The following is an 18,985-nucleotide window of genomic DNA, read 5'->3' as shown; positions in this document are numbered from 1 at the left end:
ATTTATTTTATTAAACATTACAGTAGGCACATTATGATGAAAAAAAATCTACATTAAATGAACAATAAGAATATCAAACAAGGAGAGACCTCCAAACAAACAAACAAACAAACAAACAAACAAAGAGACCTAGAACAAAATTTTAGCTTCTTACGTCTAGCTGCTGTATTGATACATCTCTGGATTATATCTATATTTTGGTTTATTATGCAATTATGTTGCATCAACATGATCAACAAACGTAGTTATTTTTCAGCAGCCAAATATGCGGTGCCTTATTGTGCAAACATAACGAATTGGTAATAATAATAAATATAGAATAAATATCTAACAATTAAAAATATTGATCAAATAACTAATAAAAATAAATCTAGCGTCTCAGCTTCACCGTCAGATTTCTCTCCTGCTGGTACAGCTTGGTTATGATATTGATTTTTGTTTTTCCAGAGTAAAAATATAAAAAATATTTATTTACTTTGTCTCATCTCTGGATAAAGAGAGTGGTGTCTGGTACTGTTTGCGTCACTGCTGTGCGACGCACATGTCGAGGTGAAAGTGCAAGGCTGCCATTTTTTCGAAGAAATCTTCCTGATTAGTTAGACGAGCAAAGAGAAACTGTGAGTTTCAGCGTCACTTTTCGGCAGTTTAGTTTCACCTGTCGGCGCACTGAGGACATACTGTGCAGCGATATCATACAGGCTCTGTGTATTTGAACTCTGGTCGAGGCTCAGGCTTCGCTCGGGGCTGCACAGGTCTGCAGATGGCTGCTTAGCTCGGCGGGCTAACGTTAGCTGTGGCTGTAAACAAACACTACAAACTGTCGAGAAACAGCTGCTGGTGAAAAATCACACGCTCCGCAGCCTTTCTTGAACAGTTCTGGTCAAAACCTCAGCCAGGTAAAGAGTTAATATCAGGGGAGAGGCGCGGGAAGCAGGAGGCGGCTTGACGCTGCATGTCTGTAAGTTTTTGACACAACTTCAGTTTTGATGACAGTGCGAGTTTCTTCACATCAGATTGGAGCTCAGTCGCTTTAGAGCGGGTCGGGGGGTCTATCGGGCCACAGGGGAAACACACACACAGCGGCATGTCGTCCTTCTCGGAGTCGGCCCTGGAGAAGAAGCTGTCGGAGCTGAGCAGCTCGCAGCAGAGCGTCCAGACCCTGTCTCTGTGGATCATCCACCACCGCAAACACTCGGCCCTCATCGTCAAAGTGTGGCACAGAGAGCTAAAGAAAGGTGAGAGCTGCCACTGCTGACTGCAAAAATATACACTATGAAATACATGTTGTGGGTTCTGTGCAATGGAACAGGATGCTGGCAGCGTGAGCAGCACTGATTAACACAACCATGACTGTCAGTAGATGAATTAATCTGTAACAGACAAACTGGTACAGAGAAGACACTGTCTGTGCTTTACAAAAAGTTTAACCACGATAATGAAACACTTTTCTTGTTCCAGACTTTGCTACATGTTTTTACGTGCTAAGCTTCTCAACATTTAACTTAGGCAGGTGAGAGACCCCACGTATCTGCAAAATGTCAAGGATAACATAACATAAATAAAGTTGCTGAGCCCTCCAGCCCTATGAAAGATGTCTTTGAGATCCTCAGGGGCTCTGTTATAATGTCTTTAGGTGGTATAATGACTAATTTGTCTGACCTTTTGTCAAATGTCACTCTGACAATTTTATGTTAGTCCCTCAGCATCAAAGTGCTCAGGCTTAGTTTGAGATTTGCGGTTTAGTTTGGACATTCAGCAGTCACACAGAGTGAACACAGAACACAGAATATAGACCAAACTACCCTGATAATTGGACTTAATTGTAATTTTGTCTCAATCTGAGTTGACTGTCAATTCAGGGGATTAATCGACTTCACCCAGGAAATCTGTTGTGTTTTAAGTAAAGAGGCATGATTTAGAAACCCATCAACTACGACTATGGCTGCAATAATAAACATACTGGGAAATGTGATATGGCAGGTGTGTTGAAGAAAAGACACAATGGCAGAGTAAATCACACTTTATTGCAAAATAATTAGCATGTCTTGACCATCACAGTTTGATAATGCAGTGTAACTTTTCTTATTAAATCTTCATATAGTATTGTATAATGATTTCAGTAAGCAATTTTTCATGTATTTTACAGCTAAAAGCAACAGAAAGCTGACGTTCCTGTATCTGGCCAATGATGTCATCCAGAACAGCAAGAAGAAAGGACCAGAGTTCACCAAAGACTTTGAGTCCGTCCTTGTCGATGCCTGCTCCCATGTTGCCAGGTAGATAATAATACGACCAGTGTACGGTCTCAGACTCCTATAAATGATGGGCTATATAATGATTGATTGTGAGCATGCTTCTGTGTGTTTGTGTGTGTGCGTGTACGTAGGTGGCATGCTTACTGTCCTATTTTTATCCTTCTTGTGTCCTGTTTTTTTCTCAAAGAAATCTGCTATTGTGGGGTGGGGGTATTTTAAAGGTGGAATTCCCTCAAAAGTAAAAACTTTATTGTGATCTTTTTATCCCATTCAGTTCAAAACCCCATCAAATTTTGTTGGACCATCAAAAAAATTGAAGTAATATGGAGCTGCATTTATCCAACTCATTTCCTGAACACTGTTTTTGCAGCATTTTGAGCAAATTATCTTGTCCTTCATCCTACTGAACTGTGCTGTTCCCCTGCCTCCCTGCAGTGAAGCAGATGAGAGCTGTAAAAAGCACATGGAGAGACTGCTGAACATCTGGAAGGAGAGGAACCTCTACAGAGGCGACTTCATTCAACAGCTCAAACTGGCAATAGAAGACACTAACAGTCCCAGGCCTTCAGGTTAGACAACTGTTACATAATCTCATTGTCACACCTACACATGAATACATATGATATTTGTCAGAGGTGGGTGATGCCACAGAATTAGGTTTGGATCTGATACCAGTAAAACCAGGTGCAGGAACACTGATAGTTTTTGTTATTATAAGCAGCTAATGTTACATGTAGAGGGCATAAGTGTGCCATGTAAATTACCACATTAACACAAGACAACTTTTAAAAATAAATAACAAATATTTATTGTGTGACTTCTCTAAAATGAAAAGGTGATCACTGCACAAATGCACAGAAGTGTACAAAAAAGAGAAGTAGTCATGTACCCAGAATGTGATCTAACATGAGATAGTATGTCTTGTTTTGAGTATCAATCACCTAATACTTAGGCACTGATACTTCATTGATCTGCCCACCTCATTTGTATTGTAAAACCTGCTATATTTCGTAGTTTAGTGTTAGTTTACATATTGAAGAACAGCTTGACAGTCCTCTTGTTTTCCCTTTTGTAAAAGCTGGAAAGTAGTGTTTATCACTTGATTGAAAAATAGCTGACTGATGACCCAACTGCCATTTTATAACTCCACCTCTGCTTCTAACAAAACTGGCAAATTTTATTTTTTCAAAATAACATCAAAATTAACTTTAGTGTAATTTTCAAACATTAAAAAAAAAAAGAGTTTCATACAATGACTGGTACTGGAAGAATTCAGTTTTTGTTTCATTTTATTATATATCCACAGTATAATATGTAGGATTAAATTGGTGGCATTTGACATGGTTGGTTTTTCTGTTCTGTGGTCTCCAAATTTGACACTGCAGAAGAGAAGAAAGCTGTAAAACGAAGCTATCAGAAGATACAGGAAGATGAAGATGATGAGGACAACGACTACAGAAGCCACAACTCCCCTCACAACACAGATGCCGCTGCAACTCAGTTGGTAAGGAATAACACAGAATGCAAGAAAAATGCAGTAAAAACATCCCACAGTTAGTGTTAAGATATTTGTCTTGTGTTTTATGCACTTCCCATTTTTCTCCTCTCTCTTATTCTCCCACTTCACTTTGTTTTCGTCTTCTTCGTCTGGTCATCATCCCCCTCTCCGACTCTCATTAACTTTCTCCCCCCCGTTCCCTTTAAACACACTCTGATTCATACTTTCAGACAGAGGAGCTGGTGAAGGCCCTGCAGGACCTGGAGAATGCTGCATCAGGCGACGCAGCTGTTCGTCAGAAGATCGCCTCACTGCCGCAGGAAGTGCAAGACGTTTCCCTGCTGGAGAAGATCACTGGTAAGAACAGACAGCTCTGGATATTTTACATAGATATTCAGCATTAATTTGCAATGTTCTTAATAATTTTTCATATTTTAAAATTCCTCACATAACTTTCTTGTTCTTGTGCATTTTCCATCTCATGGTGGGACTGTCTCTGTTGAATTTTCCAGGGTGTGTAGTGAGGATTGTCAGATGGGTTTAAAATGAGAGAGCAGATTGCAATAACAAAGTAATATGATGTAGCTACAGAAAAAAAAAAACATAGAGCAAATGTACACACACACACACAAACAATGTCCAACAAGATAAACAGAGAAGAATAATAAATAAAAAACCCAGTGTTGAAAGTAGAATGTAAACAATTCACAATTATTCAAACCAGGTGTTGCGAGCAGTCAACTTCTTACAGTCAGTAAGTTTGATCAGTTTACAGCAATATTCTGTACATGATGTACACATTGTAGTAATTATTTGTATAACACTTTTATAAGCACAGGTGATAAAGGAACACGTGTAATACAAATAAGGAGATGCTGAGACAAAAATATTCAACAGTAAAAATAAACTGAGTGAATGAACAGGGGAGAGATTAAAAAGGTCTAAAGTTAATACTTTGTACTTAGAGAAACTATGTAAATAAAAGTCGTAATCTGTAACTTTAACAATCCGTCTTGGCCCCACTGTAGACAAAGAGGCAGCAGACAAGCTGTCGAAGACAGTGGATGAAGCCTGTTTGCTGCTGGCAGAGTACAATGGTCGACTGGCTGCAGAGCTGGAGGACCGGAGGCAGCTGGCTCGCATGCTGACTGAATACATCAGCAGCCAGAAGGAGGCGCTGATGGAGAGAGAGAAGAAACTAGAGGTAAGGCACTGCATACACAAACATAACGGCCAACAGCATACAGAGGACTGACACATAGATCCCTTTTTGAATATGTCTGTGTCTCTTTCTTCATGCGCAGAAGAAAATTCTTTCTTCTGGGTCTGGTTTTCAAATGTTAGCGCAGCTATAACTCTTGTTTTTACACAATATCCAGTTTAACTTATTTTAAAGAGAAAATCAACTGTAAAATCACCACCAAAAACTGTCCATTGTAAACATCTGTCACAGTTCATAGACTTCCTGATTCAACTCAAAGTAGGTATTATTATTGACATTTTGGCTTCATACACTTTCAGTTTATTCAACGTGTCTAATTGTCTGATTGCCTATACTTGTTTCCAGATTTCAGAAATGACTCTTAAGCACAATGTTGTTATTACGAGTAGAGAGCCCCATATATAGTGATTCAGATGTGTTTCAAAAACATCAGTTAGAGAAAAGGAGGAATTTTGTTCCATGCTTTATGGTTAAGAAAGAATTTTTAGCTCATATGTACCTGTACTGTGTCTTTTTGATTGCCCTCTGCAGGAATATAAGCAGAAACTGGCGAGGGTGACCCAGGTGAGGAAAGAGCTCAAGTCCCACATCCAGAGTCTCCCTGACCTCTCCCTCCTGCCCAACGTGACTGGGGGTCTGGCCCCGCTCCCCTCAGCTGGAGACCTCTTCTCCACCGACTGAGGGGGTCCTTGCCTGGACGAACTACCCCGACACTCCTCCACACCCAAACCCAGCCCCATGTTTGATTCACAAGAATACTCCCAGCTGTTGTCTCCAGCCAGAGGACACATGTGGTCAAACCTCTCTCAGCAGAGTAGCCAGCCCACCTGCTAACTCCAAACCTGCAGGACGAGAGGGAGGAAGGGACATTAGAAGGAAGGTTTGGTGAAATCGTAACGCTCTGCAGAGGAGAACAGAGACTCTGTCAGCCTGGATCTTTCCTGTTCTCACTCAATCAACAAGGATTCCACTCCACCAGCTTGGAACGAGTTTGTGTCCTGTTTGTTTTAATTTTTTTAAATGCTGGAAATGTCACGGAGGAGGGGAGGGGTGAAGAAGCAAAGCATCGACAGACATAAATGCTGGTTGTCAGGGCGTGTCAATCAAAGTGTCTTTCTGTGTGGTATATTTTGGATCAGTGAGCAAAGGTGGGCCGTTTGCTCTCCCAGTTCTCAGAGGTTGTGACTACACTGTGAAGAGGATGTACCATTCATTAGTTTTATTTTTATTTTTGGCTTTCAGTTGGTGGCTTTTTATTGACACATAGTCTGATAGGTGGTTTTGATGAGTGTGTACAATTAGAGAAGATTTCAAATTGGGTTAAGTGTATGTCAGATTTTGAATGTTACATGAATGCTCATGGCCGACAGCTGTTACACAGCACACTCATTTCAGTAACGCTGCATAGAGTCTGAATGAATAGGATTTGTAAGACATTTGTCATCCTGACAGTTTAAAGTCAGTAGATGCGCTTTGGTTTTTGTGATGTTTTTTTTTTCTCATTCACAGACTAAAACTGAGCAATTCAAAGTATTTGTTTTCACACTTTAATTTGGACAAATGCTTGAAATGTGATGCGGCTAATTATGTTCATATGTGTGTACTAGGCAAGGTTTGTGTTTTACCAAAAAAAAAAAAAAAAAAAAAATCCTAGAGATTGGAGAAACAATTCAAAGTTTGCTTTCTAAGAAACTGCCTGGTTTTTATTTGTAGGAAAACTGAAATGCTAAAATTCAAAAAGACAGTATCTTTTGAAAGGGAAAAATGGTGAGAAAGAACTAAAGAAAAGTGTTTTAGTTTTAGCGTATGTAGGGTTGGCAGATATGGAAAGAAAGAAATATCACCATAACTAGGTCAGAACAGGAAATCTCTTTGATCTTGTTGTATATCACAAGATCTGCTTTGGTATTGAAAGTCTAATCTATTCCACTTTATCTCACATATCTAATTCAATACATCAGATATGTGAGATAAACTGAGACTGTCATCCTCAGCTCCAAGTATTTAAGAAAATAGTTTATGATGATTCATTCACATTATTACATTCACCCAGTATGATTAAAATGCTTAACGATGATTGATACATTAAATATTTTACTAAAAAGTAGAAGCATCAGACTCACCTCTAGAGTCTTTTATTAAAATTGATAAAGGCTAAGGCAAAGGATGACTTATTCCCAGTGAAATATTTAGAAGTTTGTGAGGGCTCTCCAAGCTGTTCTCTGTCAAGGCCAGAACTATAGGTATCATTTGTTTGGCTCATATTTGATTTTCAGTTGTCTGTATACAGAAAATACAGGGAAAAAATCATTTATGGAGAAGTTTTATGATAAATTGTGCGATATGTTTACCAAGACTCATTTTGTTTAAGCTTTCAGAAGCAAATCACAGCTTCTGCTGTTGGTGGGATGAGTGTTTTCATAAGTTAAATAAGATTACAGTAACTGTAATTTAACTGCTGACGCAACAAGCTTGGGGTTGAGATGCTGCGACAAATCCTTTTCAGTAAACTCTCTGATTGATTGGTGTCTCCTCACTGTCCTGAACCACAAAATGTTTCAAACAGCAGGTGAAACTGTGACTCACAGCAGCTTTCCAGTGTTTGTTAAACCAAATGTGTAAATGTCATCACTGGAGTCATTGTGGGGCCCAAAACAAATAATTAGCCTTTAAAATGACATTAATGTTAAACAAACTTTGGATGTTGAATATTAAAGTGGATGAATTTTGACCCATTATTTGTTTAAAGATAATTACAAAAACTGTTCAATACAACAACTGTACGCCAGGAGGGATTTCAGCAACATTTTGACCCAGGTGTGCTTCACTGTTGATATTAGTTAGAAATTTTCTTACCTACTTGCTGTGTGGTATGTGTTTCTCTCCGCAGAATCATACTGTACTACCAGGACTCCACCAGTAAGAGTAGTGTTTTTCTGTAATGAAAGTGATTCAGTGGATGCCAATAAACTGGAACCATTTGAAATATTACTACATGTGTGTTTTACATGAAATCAGTATAAGGTAAATATACACGACACAAAAATCCCACACTGTTAGATGTGTTGCTTGTAGATTTTTGTGTGTGAAACAATACAAATGCATACTCACATACAGTATGAAATCAAACAGTATACGTGACCACCATCAGATGATGACAACATTTCCCAACCACAGAGTGCAGACACCTCCTGTTTTATGTTATGGTCTATGCTATATGTTATGAATTATATATGAAAATTAAAAAAAGAAAAAAGAAACTTGCAAAATCTTTATATTCTTCAATTTTCTTAAAGTAACTTCAAAGTCCAAACATTTTAACACACTGGATAACAGATGCACCTAATCTGTCTGTTCCAGCAGCTATTGTACATAATGCATACACACAATTGACAAATTCAAATTATGTCATCTATTTATACCATTACACTGAAAATAAATTGCAGATAACCTGTGCATCATTTTATGTCATTGCAATGTTATTAAAATACAAAAACTTGCAAGATTAAACATCCTGACATTTATCCAAGATTACCTTTCATCTTCTCATGGTGTGGGCCTGACACCTTTTGTTAAGGCTCTATGAGTGATGAGCTCCTCAGTCTACCACCTCTCCACTGTCTGAAATCACAAGAGCAACATGGATGTAGCTTCACAACACAGTCTCTTTTTTGCTTCTGTTTTTACTGAAACTGGGCAAAAGCACAATACTAAGTAAATAGGTATGACCTACACATTTTAGTCATTTTGGAGGATATGTGGTGGTGTGATGAATGTATGAGTATACTCCGCTCCTCTCATTCCCTTCTGAAACAGTGTGGGAGGGAGAAGAGTCCAGATTGCAGAAAACTGGAGTAGAAGACAAAGCACAAGAATATAAAACAAATATGATTAAGTGGTGTTCACAACATAGAGTCAAGAACAGATAATGTCATTTTTTTAGTCTAATCTATGCTCATGACAAAGTGACACTCATGTTCATATATAACAACCACCTTAAAAGTAGTTCGGAGGAAATAATCATTAATGTTGTTTGCGCACAAGTACAGTCACATAGTATAATTCATGTTTTCATTATTACTAATCTATATTTTTGTTATTAAAGTGGTAATCTCTGACTTTGGAGATTCCTACTTGTAGATTCACCACAAATTTCAGGGTCCCAGTTGGCCTACGGGTTAAGGCACTGACCAAGGACTTTGAAAAAAAAAATTAATAATTTCCCATCTCTCTCTCCTTGCTTCCTGTCTTTTCTCCACTCTCAACGATCTAATTAAAGCATAAAATGCCCTGAAAATGACTAAAACATAAGTTCATAAGTTCAAAGGTAAATGAATGTTAGCATTATTAATTAACTAATGTAATAAAGCTGTGACAAAAATTACATATCTCAATAATAGGAAAACTGCATTTCTTCAGGTAAAGAGGAACAATGGTCACACTTGACCCTTCCACCACCACCACTGACCGAAAGACACCTAACAGTACAGCACTGCCTGTTAAACGATAAATTCTCATTCTTTCCATTACTTAATTCCTCATATATATACTATATATAGTATATAATATATATATTATATATATATATATAGAAATCACTGACTAACTCTTCTATTACTTTTAGCTAATTTCCCCTGTTGAGATCAATGAAGTTTCACTGCTCTCTAATTTCTCATCTCATCTGTTCACAGCAGGATATTTACTTCTTTTCACTTCAACAGTCAATAAAATATGTGATGTGCCCAGGAAGTGGCCACACTTTTGCATACAACTGTACACATCTAGAGAACACATCTCTAACACATTTAGAGAATGTGATTTGTTTCAGAATGTGTTTCAGATTATGACAAGATTCTCTATTAGTGATCTATTCTAGAACCCCGTCAGGTTCTGTGGGAGTGGACTCAGTTCTATCACACAATTACAAGCACATAGTGAGAGAAACCTGAACTATAAGGTCTTGTGGTGAAGAGCAAAGATGGGTGACAATAGCTCAGTGTATAATGAGCTCCGCCTGGAGCAGCAGCTTTGTGATGCCGTGATCAGAGTGGACAATGTTGAATTTCACGCGCACAAGGTCATCCTGTGTAACTGCAGCTCGTACTTCAGGTGAGCTGGTTATTGGGTGTTAACAGGGGTATACTGCTCTCTACTTTTCCAGTAAGCAAAAAACAGCAGCATGTGTTGTAATATACAACAGTTCTTAAACTAAAAAACAACTCAATATTAGTAAGTGAAGTTGATTCATGAGCAACAAGTTGTACCAACAAAGTGAGGATATACTTAAATCAATTATATTTATAAACACATGAATATGAACCTGCATGTTTGCTGTCTGCACACATTGAACAAAGTTTTACTGTCTTTAACTGTACAGTATGCTGGAATTAGACAATTTAATTTGATGTGACATTTACACACAGATTTACAAATTGTTTTTAATGACATCAGAATTATCATTTGAGTTCAATATGTGATTGTAAATACTAGTACTAAATATTTCTATCAAAGTAGAAGTTAACTCTTTGGGTTCCTGGAAACAGATGGAGCTTTTATCTATGCACATCATTTAAACTCTGCTCTGAAAGGGAAAACAGGAGCTTTACGGTTAGTTTGTGAAGTGTGAATATGAAGAGAACATGTTGACCACAACTATCACTCTCTTGTTTTGTCTCCTTCCTGGACCACAGAGCTCTCTTTACCCACTGGTCAACCCCAGACAGTCGGGTCTTTGACATTCCCAATGTGTCACCTGACATGATGAAGCTCATCATTGAGTTTGCCTACACTGGCTTTATTCCTGTGACACAAATAAATATACAAGAACTGTTTATAACGGCCGACCGGTTTAATGTAATGGGAATCATAAAAGCCTGCAGTGACCTCCTGGTGGAGCAGCTGACCCCACAGAACTGCCTGGGCATCTGGTGGTTCACAGATGCCTATTACTACCCTGAACTGAGACACACGACCTTCCTCTTCACGCTGAATCACTTTGAGGTTATTGCTGCCACCTCAGAGGAGTTCCTGCTACTCTCTGTGCAGGACCTTGCCAAAATCATTGAGAATGACCAACTCAACGTGAAGAAAGAAAAAACAGTGTTTGAGGCTATCCTGCGATGGATTTCCTACGCACCTGAGGAACGCAGAGAATACATCTCTCTGCTTTTGCCCAAGGTAAGTGGGGACTGCTGAGCTGCCTCTACATTCACCTCTGCATCTTTTACTATACGTCTAACTAATGTTGTTATCATAAATACAAAACCCCCTTTGTAAAGTCTGACAGTTCTAAGAAGAGATGGTTTTAAATCAAGGCCAGATGTAAAGAGGTCAAGACAAAATAAGAGCTGACAAAAGTTAATGAAGGGGAAGAGAGACGTAGATCTGTCTGTAAGAGCTTTGTCTTAAACTTTTTCATCAAACAACTATTCTAGGATTTTGATGAATATTTCAATAGAAGTTTGAGAGATCCTACAATCTGGTATAGTTCCTTTAAAAAATGCCTTTTTTAAATTTTGGAAAAATTTGGTGAACAGGAAAAACTATATGGTTGAATGAAGTCTAATTCTTAGATAAAAGTTAGTAAAGGAGTTGGTAACAACTCTCAGAACTGAAGCAGTGTGACTAAAGTTTTACAGTCTTTCATTACATGATGGAGGTTTATTCCTAGAAACTTTTACACTGAAGGCAAGGTTAAATGAGGTTAAATTCATGAGTTAGAGTAAATAATGTGTGCAAAGGTCAAAAGAAGAATATTAGAACATGTTTTTCCAAATAATCTACCTCATTTAACAAATTTCAGACCTCCACAAAACAGGATCTTTTAGGCCAATCTTTTTTTAACATAAACACATATTTTGGTAAGTATGCCTTAAATTAGGTTTTTAATCTTTTTCTAAATTTCCTTTAATTTCCTTTGCCATCTCTATAATTTCTTGTAACTTAAAGTCCAGCTAACTATACTAGCCATGCCAGAGTATTGGTCATGCTCCATGTCTCTGTGCAGGTCAGAATGGCTTTGATGAGTCCAGAATACGTCATGGAAAACATAAACGACAATGAACTGGTGAAGGCAAGTGATGAGTGTCGATCAGTTCTCCTAAAGGCATTGGAGGCCATGCTTGATGTCAGAACAGCGAGGTTCTCCAATTCTATTTTCTATAATCCTTTGGTCCGTCCACGCCTGCCCCCTGCCATCCTGTTTGCCATTGGTGGCTGGAGCGGTGGCAGTCCAACCAATGGAATTGAGGCATACGATGTCCGTGCAGACCGCTGGGTCAATGTAACTGAAAATGAGGAACCCCCCCGGGCCTACCACGGTGCTGCCTTCCTCAATGGATCGGTCTACTGTGTCGGTGGCTTTGACAGTATCGAACAGTTCAGCACTGTGCACAAGTTCGACCTGGATACACACACCTGGCAGGAGGTGGCGCCAATGCATTCCAGCCGCTGCTATGTCAGCGTAACTGTGATGGATGGGTACATATATGCCATGGGAGGTTATGATGGACATGATCGACTCGAAACTGCTGAACGCTATCATCCTGAAACCAATCAGTGGACTTTAATTGCGTCCATGCACGAGCAGAGAAGCGACGCCAGTTGTACTAGTCTACGTGGCAAGGTGAGGAAAACTCAGATGGCTCTATGTTTTGGCAGGGAGAGCACAGAAGTTGCACATTTCTTGCTTGACAGAAAGTTAAAAAGAACAAACCTAACTATTTAGATGGTGCGATATGTATAAGATACATATGTACGTATACATAGATACATGCATATACTTATCCATTACATGTGTAGAATACACTTTTTGTAAGAGATACTAGGTTAATGTTTCTGAATATTCTTCTTCAAAAGACCACAAACCTCTTTAACTCTCTCCAGGTCTACATTTGTGGCGGCTTCAATGGGAACGAGTGTCTGTCAACGGCCGAATGTTACAACCCAGAGACCGACCAGTGGACATTGATCGCCTCCATGGGCAACAGACGCAGTGGGATTGGGGTTGTCGCCTATGCAGACCATGTGTTTGCAGTAAGCACGCTGAAAACTGCTGACACTCACCACAGAAACACAGTGGCATGAAAAGATGCTTTCATTACAAATCAAGTCAGCATTGTGCATCTCTGATAAGATGGAGTTTTGTCCCTAAAAACCTCTGTAAAAATATGTATTGGCATAAAGTGTCAACAATTTTACCCAGTATGGGTTGACATCTTTTATTTTACCTTAGAACAACACATCTTTATTTGACTCACACATTAATGTCAGGGGTTCGTCATAGATGTATACCTTGAGACATAAAAGAATATAAGTAGAAGCAATCCTGACTTCATATTTCACCTTTCCCTGTGTAGGTTGGTGGTTTCAATGGAACAAACCGTCTGCGCAGCGCTGAGGCCTACAACCCTAACACCGACACGTGGCACAGTGTGCCCTCCATGCTGAACCCCCGCAGCAATTTTGGCATCGCTGTGATTGATGAGCGCCTGTTTGTGGTCGGGGGCTTCAACGGTTTCACCACCACCTTTGATGTTGAGTGCTATGATATCGAAGCTGGTGAGTGGTCTGGTGCCCGTGACATGGAGATCTCCCGCAGCGCCCTGAGCTGCTGCGTGGTGTATGGACTGAACAACGTGGCCGAGTACGCTGCTACTCGTTACTCCCTGCAATTCTCTGATGAAGAGGTTGAAGTGGAGTGAATGAAGATCTGACTATGATTTGTTCTGTAAATAAATGATTCTGTGCATCAAATTACAGCATTCCTATTTTACAGTTTGTGTGATGAGCTGTCAACTTGATGCCCAACCACTTACATAACTCACAAACCACCCTGACCTCCCTCTGGAATGATGCGGGGGGGCCAAAAAATTTAAGTATCACAAAAAACAGTCAAAGTGAGAGTCAACATTACTTGACAGCTACAGCTGGGAGCAGGGCCACCCATCCATAAATGCAGAGTGTGTGCTGTTCTTTTTAAATGAGCAACTTCAAATAGAATTAACATTTGTCTCTGTCGCATTATTTGTGCTTTCCAGAGTCACATTCAGATTCGGCTACATCCCTACTCTGTACCTTATTCTACCTCTCTATATATCAAAACTTAATGGACTCTGGGGATAAAAGACATCTTATGTTTCAGAGTATGAAATTGATAATGTTTTGTGACAGAAATAGAGGGAGATGGGAAATAGCTTTTGACAGCTGAAATAAACAGGTATGTGCTTGAAATCATAATTAATATAGACACAAAGATTATAAAAGACACAAAGAGAACTCAGACCAATGGTAAATGTTCCTGAAGAAAGAAGTGGGTCCAAAAGTAACTGTGATGTGGGTAACTGTGATTATAGATATTGGTGCATGTCAGATCAGTTCAGCCGATTTTGCCTGCCAGTGTCATCCTGTAAACTTGTTGTGGTAAAACATACAGCTGATGGCTCTGCTGCACTTGTGACCAGTGTTCATTAGCTTCTCTCTCTCATCATTTCACATCCCCTGAATGCTAACTCGCCCGATATTAGCTGGCTAGCATTGCTATCCTAGTTAACAGTATCCTACTTACCATCTCGTTTTCTCAGATGTAAAATTCTTGTCGATTTCCACCGTTTTGAGCTGACAAAGTAAGCAGTGGATAATGTGACTGCTGTTTCTTATCGTTTGAAAGGCGAACGGGGTCATTATGTGGGGCCAGGGATACGCTTGCACGTTTTTCTGAGGGAGACACGGTCTGTCATGTTATTGAACTGCGGTCAACTGAATCGGGGATGTCGTGGAGGGGGTGGGGCCACACTTCCGCCCACCTGCGGTGCTGCTGCTATGATTGGCTAGTAGGCTAATGATGATCTCTAGCAGCCGGACTACTGCTGGTGCGCGTCCGAGCTCAGCTGAATTTATCAACAGATAAGTGAAAGTAACTAGAAGCATGCAGCCCAATGAAACGGACTTAAAGTACACATATTTCCTCATAAATTTAGTATTCTGCAAAATAACTACTCTTAGAAGTACACTTGTCTACAAAAAAAGAAAGAAAAAAAAGTAACGGTGTAAATGTAACGCGTTACTACTCACCACTGCTTATGGTCTGACATATCATCCAAACTGGGTTTTTGTGATGCTGTCCCTGTCCTCTGCTAATCCTTTTTGGTATTTGTTTTGGGGGGAAATGGTCCCTGTGCCTGATGCACATATTGTTATGACACTAAGGTATTATCACTGTCAGTGCATTAAGGCATAAACAGCACACTCTTGTAGCTGTAAGGGTAGTTTAATACAGGCCCTTTCTGAAGGGTCAGCAGAAAAATCTGTGGAGTTGTAACATGATGGGCCTGGAAAGAAGAAAAAAGAAAGTTCTGATACAAAAATCACTTTTCATGTTTTGAACTTTTGTTGAATATATGCTTTGTTTTTGGGGAAGTAAAATAATAATTAATAACTGATAATAATAGATAATAATGATAAAAATAACTGACAGACATCTGAAAAGTTCTAATAGGGCCCCAACTAGACACTGATTTTTTTGTGAGGGTTCACAAGGCAAATGGTTGGGAACCACTGGCTAAATCTGATGTGTTAGTTTCCACAAATGTAGTATATTTAGAACCTTTTTGAAGTTTAAAGTCAACAGACAGACAGACCATGTGTAAGCCCTGGCTGTACTGCTGATGATAATGAGGCCAGAAATTGTGGAGAGAGAAAAGAAACACACTTTTACATGCGTTACAGATAACAGCAGAAAACTGTCATTTTGCCTCTCTTATATCAAATTCTGGATGACCTATAATTTCCTTATATTGGACAATGACAAGTCAGAGGTCATTTCGTTTGGCCCCACTAAATTCGTCAGCTCTGTTAGAGCTAACTTTGGTGGCCATTAAGTAGGCTGCTATCTTGAGGTAATCTTCAAAGCTAACCTCTGTTTTGATGACTAAGTCAAGAATATTGTTAGATTTCGTAGTGACTTAGTGAAATTTTACTGCTCACCTTTAAGGTCTTAAATGACCTTGCTCCTAAATACGTACCTCTCTAATCTATTGACCTGGTGTGTGCTCCTTCTACCACTGAGATCTGCTGCCACTTACTCCCAGGTCACAGTTTGTGATCAAGGGTAACTTGGCCATTGTCTCATTTTATTTGCTTTGTCTGGTTTTATGATATGGTATAAAAAATATAAGAAAAAAATATTTATCAATTGCATTGATAAACTCTTCATTCATTCACCATTCATATAACTCCTCATGTGCCTTGCCATTACTAACAGTTATCTAACAACTGGATTATATACAGCTTGGTAATATTATAAGTCATTCAATAATTTAATAGAGTCAGATAAATTGTATTTTACACAATTTTTACCAATCTAGTGCATTCTGCTGCCCTATAATGATCAGACATGTATGGACCTTCCAGCCTGATGTTTTCCAACGTTTGATAACTGTAAGTTTTATATAAATCAGTCTCCTGATTATCAGTTGAGAGAAAATGCATAAAAGGTATTTTCATTTTAGGAGGAACTTCAGTTTACCATAACCAGAGTATTTCCTTCTTCCTTCCTTCTTCCGGCTGTAATTAATTTGAAGACACCTGTCATATGAAACGTGCCTAACAGAATACATTTATTTGTAAATGTAAATGTAGTTGTAATAATGTTAGTTTGTAATGTTAGTGTTACAATGCAGCTATTCTTTGGGATGCTATCACCTTGAGTAAACCTGAGTAAAATGCATGTTTTTCCATTGGCTTGTCAGAGTGGTTATGTCTTCCTGGCGTTATGTGGTTTTGAAAAGCTCTAACAGAGTTTCTAAGTGTTGCTAGCCTTGCAATTTTGGTTCAGTTTGAGAAGTGCAAATAAAAGAATGTGCTGTTGCACAAAAAAGAGGCTTCACTGTGTCTAGTGCACATTATTCATCATTACTGAAATAACAGTGGACTTAAACACACAACTGTGTGATACCCCCTGTGAAAACTTTTCAGTGAACATTTATGTTAGGTCAGAAGGGGTGGAAGTACAGTGAAGTGCACTCATTTAACTTACTGGAGGAAAGGACTTTAAAAGTACAGTCAGAACTTGAGAGACCACTGTGTAGTATGCCAGATTTTCCACTTGCCATCACCCTTCTGTCTTAACGTTGGGTAGTAACATACCCGAGATTCCCTAAAGCAGACCAGGTTGTCCTCCTGTGCTGGAGGAAACAGTTGAGCACATTTGAGTTTGGGTTTTCCCCTTCTTGGACCTTTTGACATTAAAATTCCCTACACAAATGTAGTATATTTAGAACCTTTTTGAAGTTTAAAGTCAACAGGTGCTTATATTATATTATATTATATCATGCCTGCGTTCTGGGTAGGAATGTCAGGTGTAGTAAACATTCTATGGAAGACACATAATGCTTTTGAGGAACCTGTGAAGAACGTATGTAAACAATCCACTACAACTTTTCCCAGCATAATCTGCTACACAGTTGCCACATCTGGGACGTGTAACAACATGATCTAATGTGAATGTCTGATTTTTACACAAAACAAGGTGCAAATCAAATGCAATAGTATAAACTTTATAAGAGCCAAAAATACAAGATTCACCATTTTACCAGTGTGACCACTGTAATATAATTTTTATATAGTCTATAAATACTATAACACATCCCAGATTATAATTTAGGTGATTGCCACAAATCTCATATGAATGCAATAATAATACTATTACATTGGTGATTGAGTTGGTGGTTATGGGGTTGTGGTGTATAGGGCTGTCCTGTGCGTAGAAGGAGAGGGTGGGGGCAATTATCACAGTATAACAACTTCTACAAACTACACTAAACCACTACATTATTTCACAACTATAGTGTTCTTAAAGCATCTATTTTATTTAACTAATTTCAAGGTTTTATTTTGACTATATTAAAAGTACCTGTCACACTGGATAAAAGGAGACTTGTTTCATTGTGAAAGCCTTCCACTAGATGGTAGTATTAGAACATTTTTGAGAAAAATGTGACATGCTTCTCAGTTGACTGCACTTGCATGCATAATTTATAGAACTAACATAAATGTTGGATATAAAACTAACATAAAAGCTGCATATCACTATATCAAGGACAAATCATACACACCTCCGTGGCATGGTTATATACTGTAAAGATTCCTCACCTGGTCAATCACGCAGGAACTACACCCAAAATGTTAGACGCAACCTATCCTCGTCTAACCCCACCCATTCCCATTGAGTTTAAAAGACAGAGCTGTGTGTGTCTTTACGTACATCAGGGCAGAGAGGACAGCACAAAGAGTTCCTGAACAGGTAGGTTTACAGACATATCTGAAACACCTGTGATCTATGTGTTATTGTGAACAGTAAGTCAGTGTAGCTTACGCTAAAGTTAATAATGTATGGTGGGGTGGGTTCTTTTGATTCATTCTTTTTACAGTACATTTGATTGGGGGCCGAGCACAGAGGGTGCAAGGAACCTTTCATTATTATCTGTATTATTAGGGCCCAGTCAGTGCTGCTCACAGCTTAATTTTCTACACAAATTCAATTGGTGGGAACTGGCAAAAAAAAGGAATGTGTCATTTTAGAGTAAAATTATAAAAGTATTTATTTTCATCTTGCAGTAATCGAGTGTCCAGCCTTTGTTTTGCAGCGTTCATGGATCAGGCCATTTCTTGTGGGTATGTAGTAGAATGGCAGATTTCACTGTACTGAAACTGCAGACTGGCCTTACCTGGTATTAAACTGATACTGCTGGTGTTTGCCTATTTCTGCAGTACATCATTGTGAGTCATACTGAGATACTGTATGTTGAGTTAGAGTTACACTTTTTTTTTTATCACTATTACTATTCACTTCATTCTATTGATTAGGCCTACTGAGGAGAAATATAATATCTATATACAATGTGAATATAAGTAATGTTTGTAAAGTTAGTTGTAAGATAAAAAAGACCATAGATGATCTGGCTGCATAAACTGACTTGTTTGGAAATATAACGCTATCATTTAGCTGATCTA

At 38.8% G+C, this 18,985-nt stretch overlaps 2 protein-coding genes and 1 long non-coding RNA gene across 3 annotated transcripts; 2 read left to right on the top strand and 1 right to left on the bottom strand.

Annotated features, from left to right (window-relative positions):
* Positions 1-532: 532 nt before the first annotated feature.
* rprd1b (regulation of nuclear pre-mRNA domain containing 1B) lies at positions 533-7,966 on the top strand. The gene is made up of 8 exons (XM_018688930.2): positions 533-896; positions 1,014-1,235; positions 2,147-2,276; positions 2,691-2,824; positions 3,641-3,759; positions 3,984-4,110; positions 4,782-4,957; positions 5,507-7,966. The coding sequence occupies exons 2-8, from the start codon at positions 1,085-1,087 to the stop codon at positions 5,654-5,656; spliced, it is 987 nt and encodes a 328-aa protein (XP_018544446.1). The 5' UTR covers positions 533-896; positions 1,014-1,084; the 3' UTR covers positions 5,657-7,966.
* Positions 6,577-14,762, bottom strand: LOC127142554 (uncharacterized). Its single transcript, XR_007813380.1, has 3 exons — positions 14,541-14,762; positions 8,709-8,824; positions 6,577-8,596 (listed from the first exon to the last, which is right to left on the bottom strand). It is a non-coding gene; the product is annotated as an uncharacterized LOC127142554 (long non-coding RNA).
* On the top strand, positions 9,907-13,774 carry LOC108891655 (kelch-like protein 10). The gene is made up of 5 exons (XM_018688891.2): positions 9,907-10,084; positions 10,666-11,152; positions 11,982-12,599; positions 12,860-13,009; positions 13,333-13,774. Exons 1-5 carry the CDS (start codon positions 9,954-9,956, stop codon positions 13,675-13,677), a joined length of 1,731 nt encoding a protein of 576 aa, XP_018544407.1. The 5' UTR covers positions 9,907-9,953; the 3' UTR covers positions 13,678-13,774.
* Positions 14,763-18,985: the final 4,223 nt, after the last annotated feature.

Source organism: Lates calcarifer, linkage group LG6 (assembly GCF_001640805.2).
Source record: "Lates calcarifer isolate ASB-BC8 linkage group LG6, TLL_Latcal_v3, whole genome shotgun sequence".
NCBI lineage: Eukaryota > Metazoa > Chordata > Actinopteri > Centropomidae > Lates > Lates calcarifer.
The sequence above is the reverse complement of the archived record's forward strand: the minus strand, read 5'-3'. Positions and strand labels throughout refer to the sequence as shown.

What these genes read in the sequence shown, in the direction of transcription:
- rprd1b (XM_018688930.2), top strand. Translation starts at nt 1,085, where the DNA reads ATGTCGTCCTTCTCGGAGTCGGCCCTGGAGAAGAAGCTGTCGGAGCTG. An exon ending in GCACAGAGAGCTAAAGAAAG is followed by an intron (nt 1,236 to 2,146) that starts GTGAGAGCTGCC and finishes TGTATTTTACAG; the next exon opens with CTAAAAGCAACAGAAAGCTG. An exon ending in TAACAGTCCCAGGCCTTCAG is followed by an intron (nt 2,825 to 3,640) that starts GTTAGACAACTG and finishes TTGACACTGCAG; the next exon opens with AAGAGAAGAAAGCTGTAAAA.
- LOC108891655 (XM_018688891.2), top strand. Translation starts at nt 9,954, where the DNA reads ATGGGTGACAATAGCTCAGTGTATAATGAGCTCCGCCTGGAGCAGCAG. An exon ending in AACTGCAGCTCGTACTTCAG is followed by an intron (nt 10,085 to 10,665) that starts GTGAGCTGGTTA and finishes CCTGGACCACAG; the next exon opens with AGCTCTCTTTACCCACTGGT. An exon ending in TCTCTCTGCTTTTGCCCAAG is followed by an intron (nt 11,153 to 11,981) that starts GTAAGTGGGGAC and finishes GTCTCTGTGCAG; the next exon opens with GTCAGAATGGCTTTGATGAG.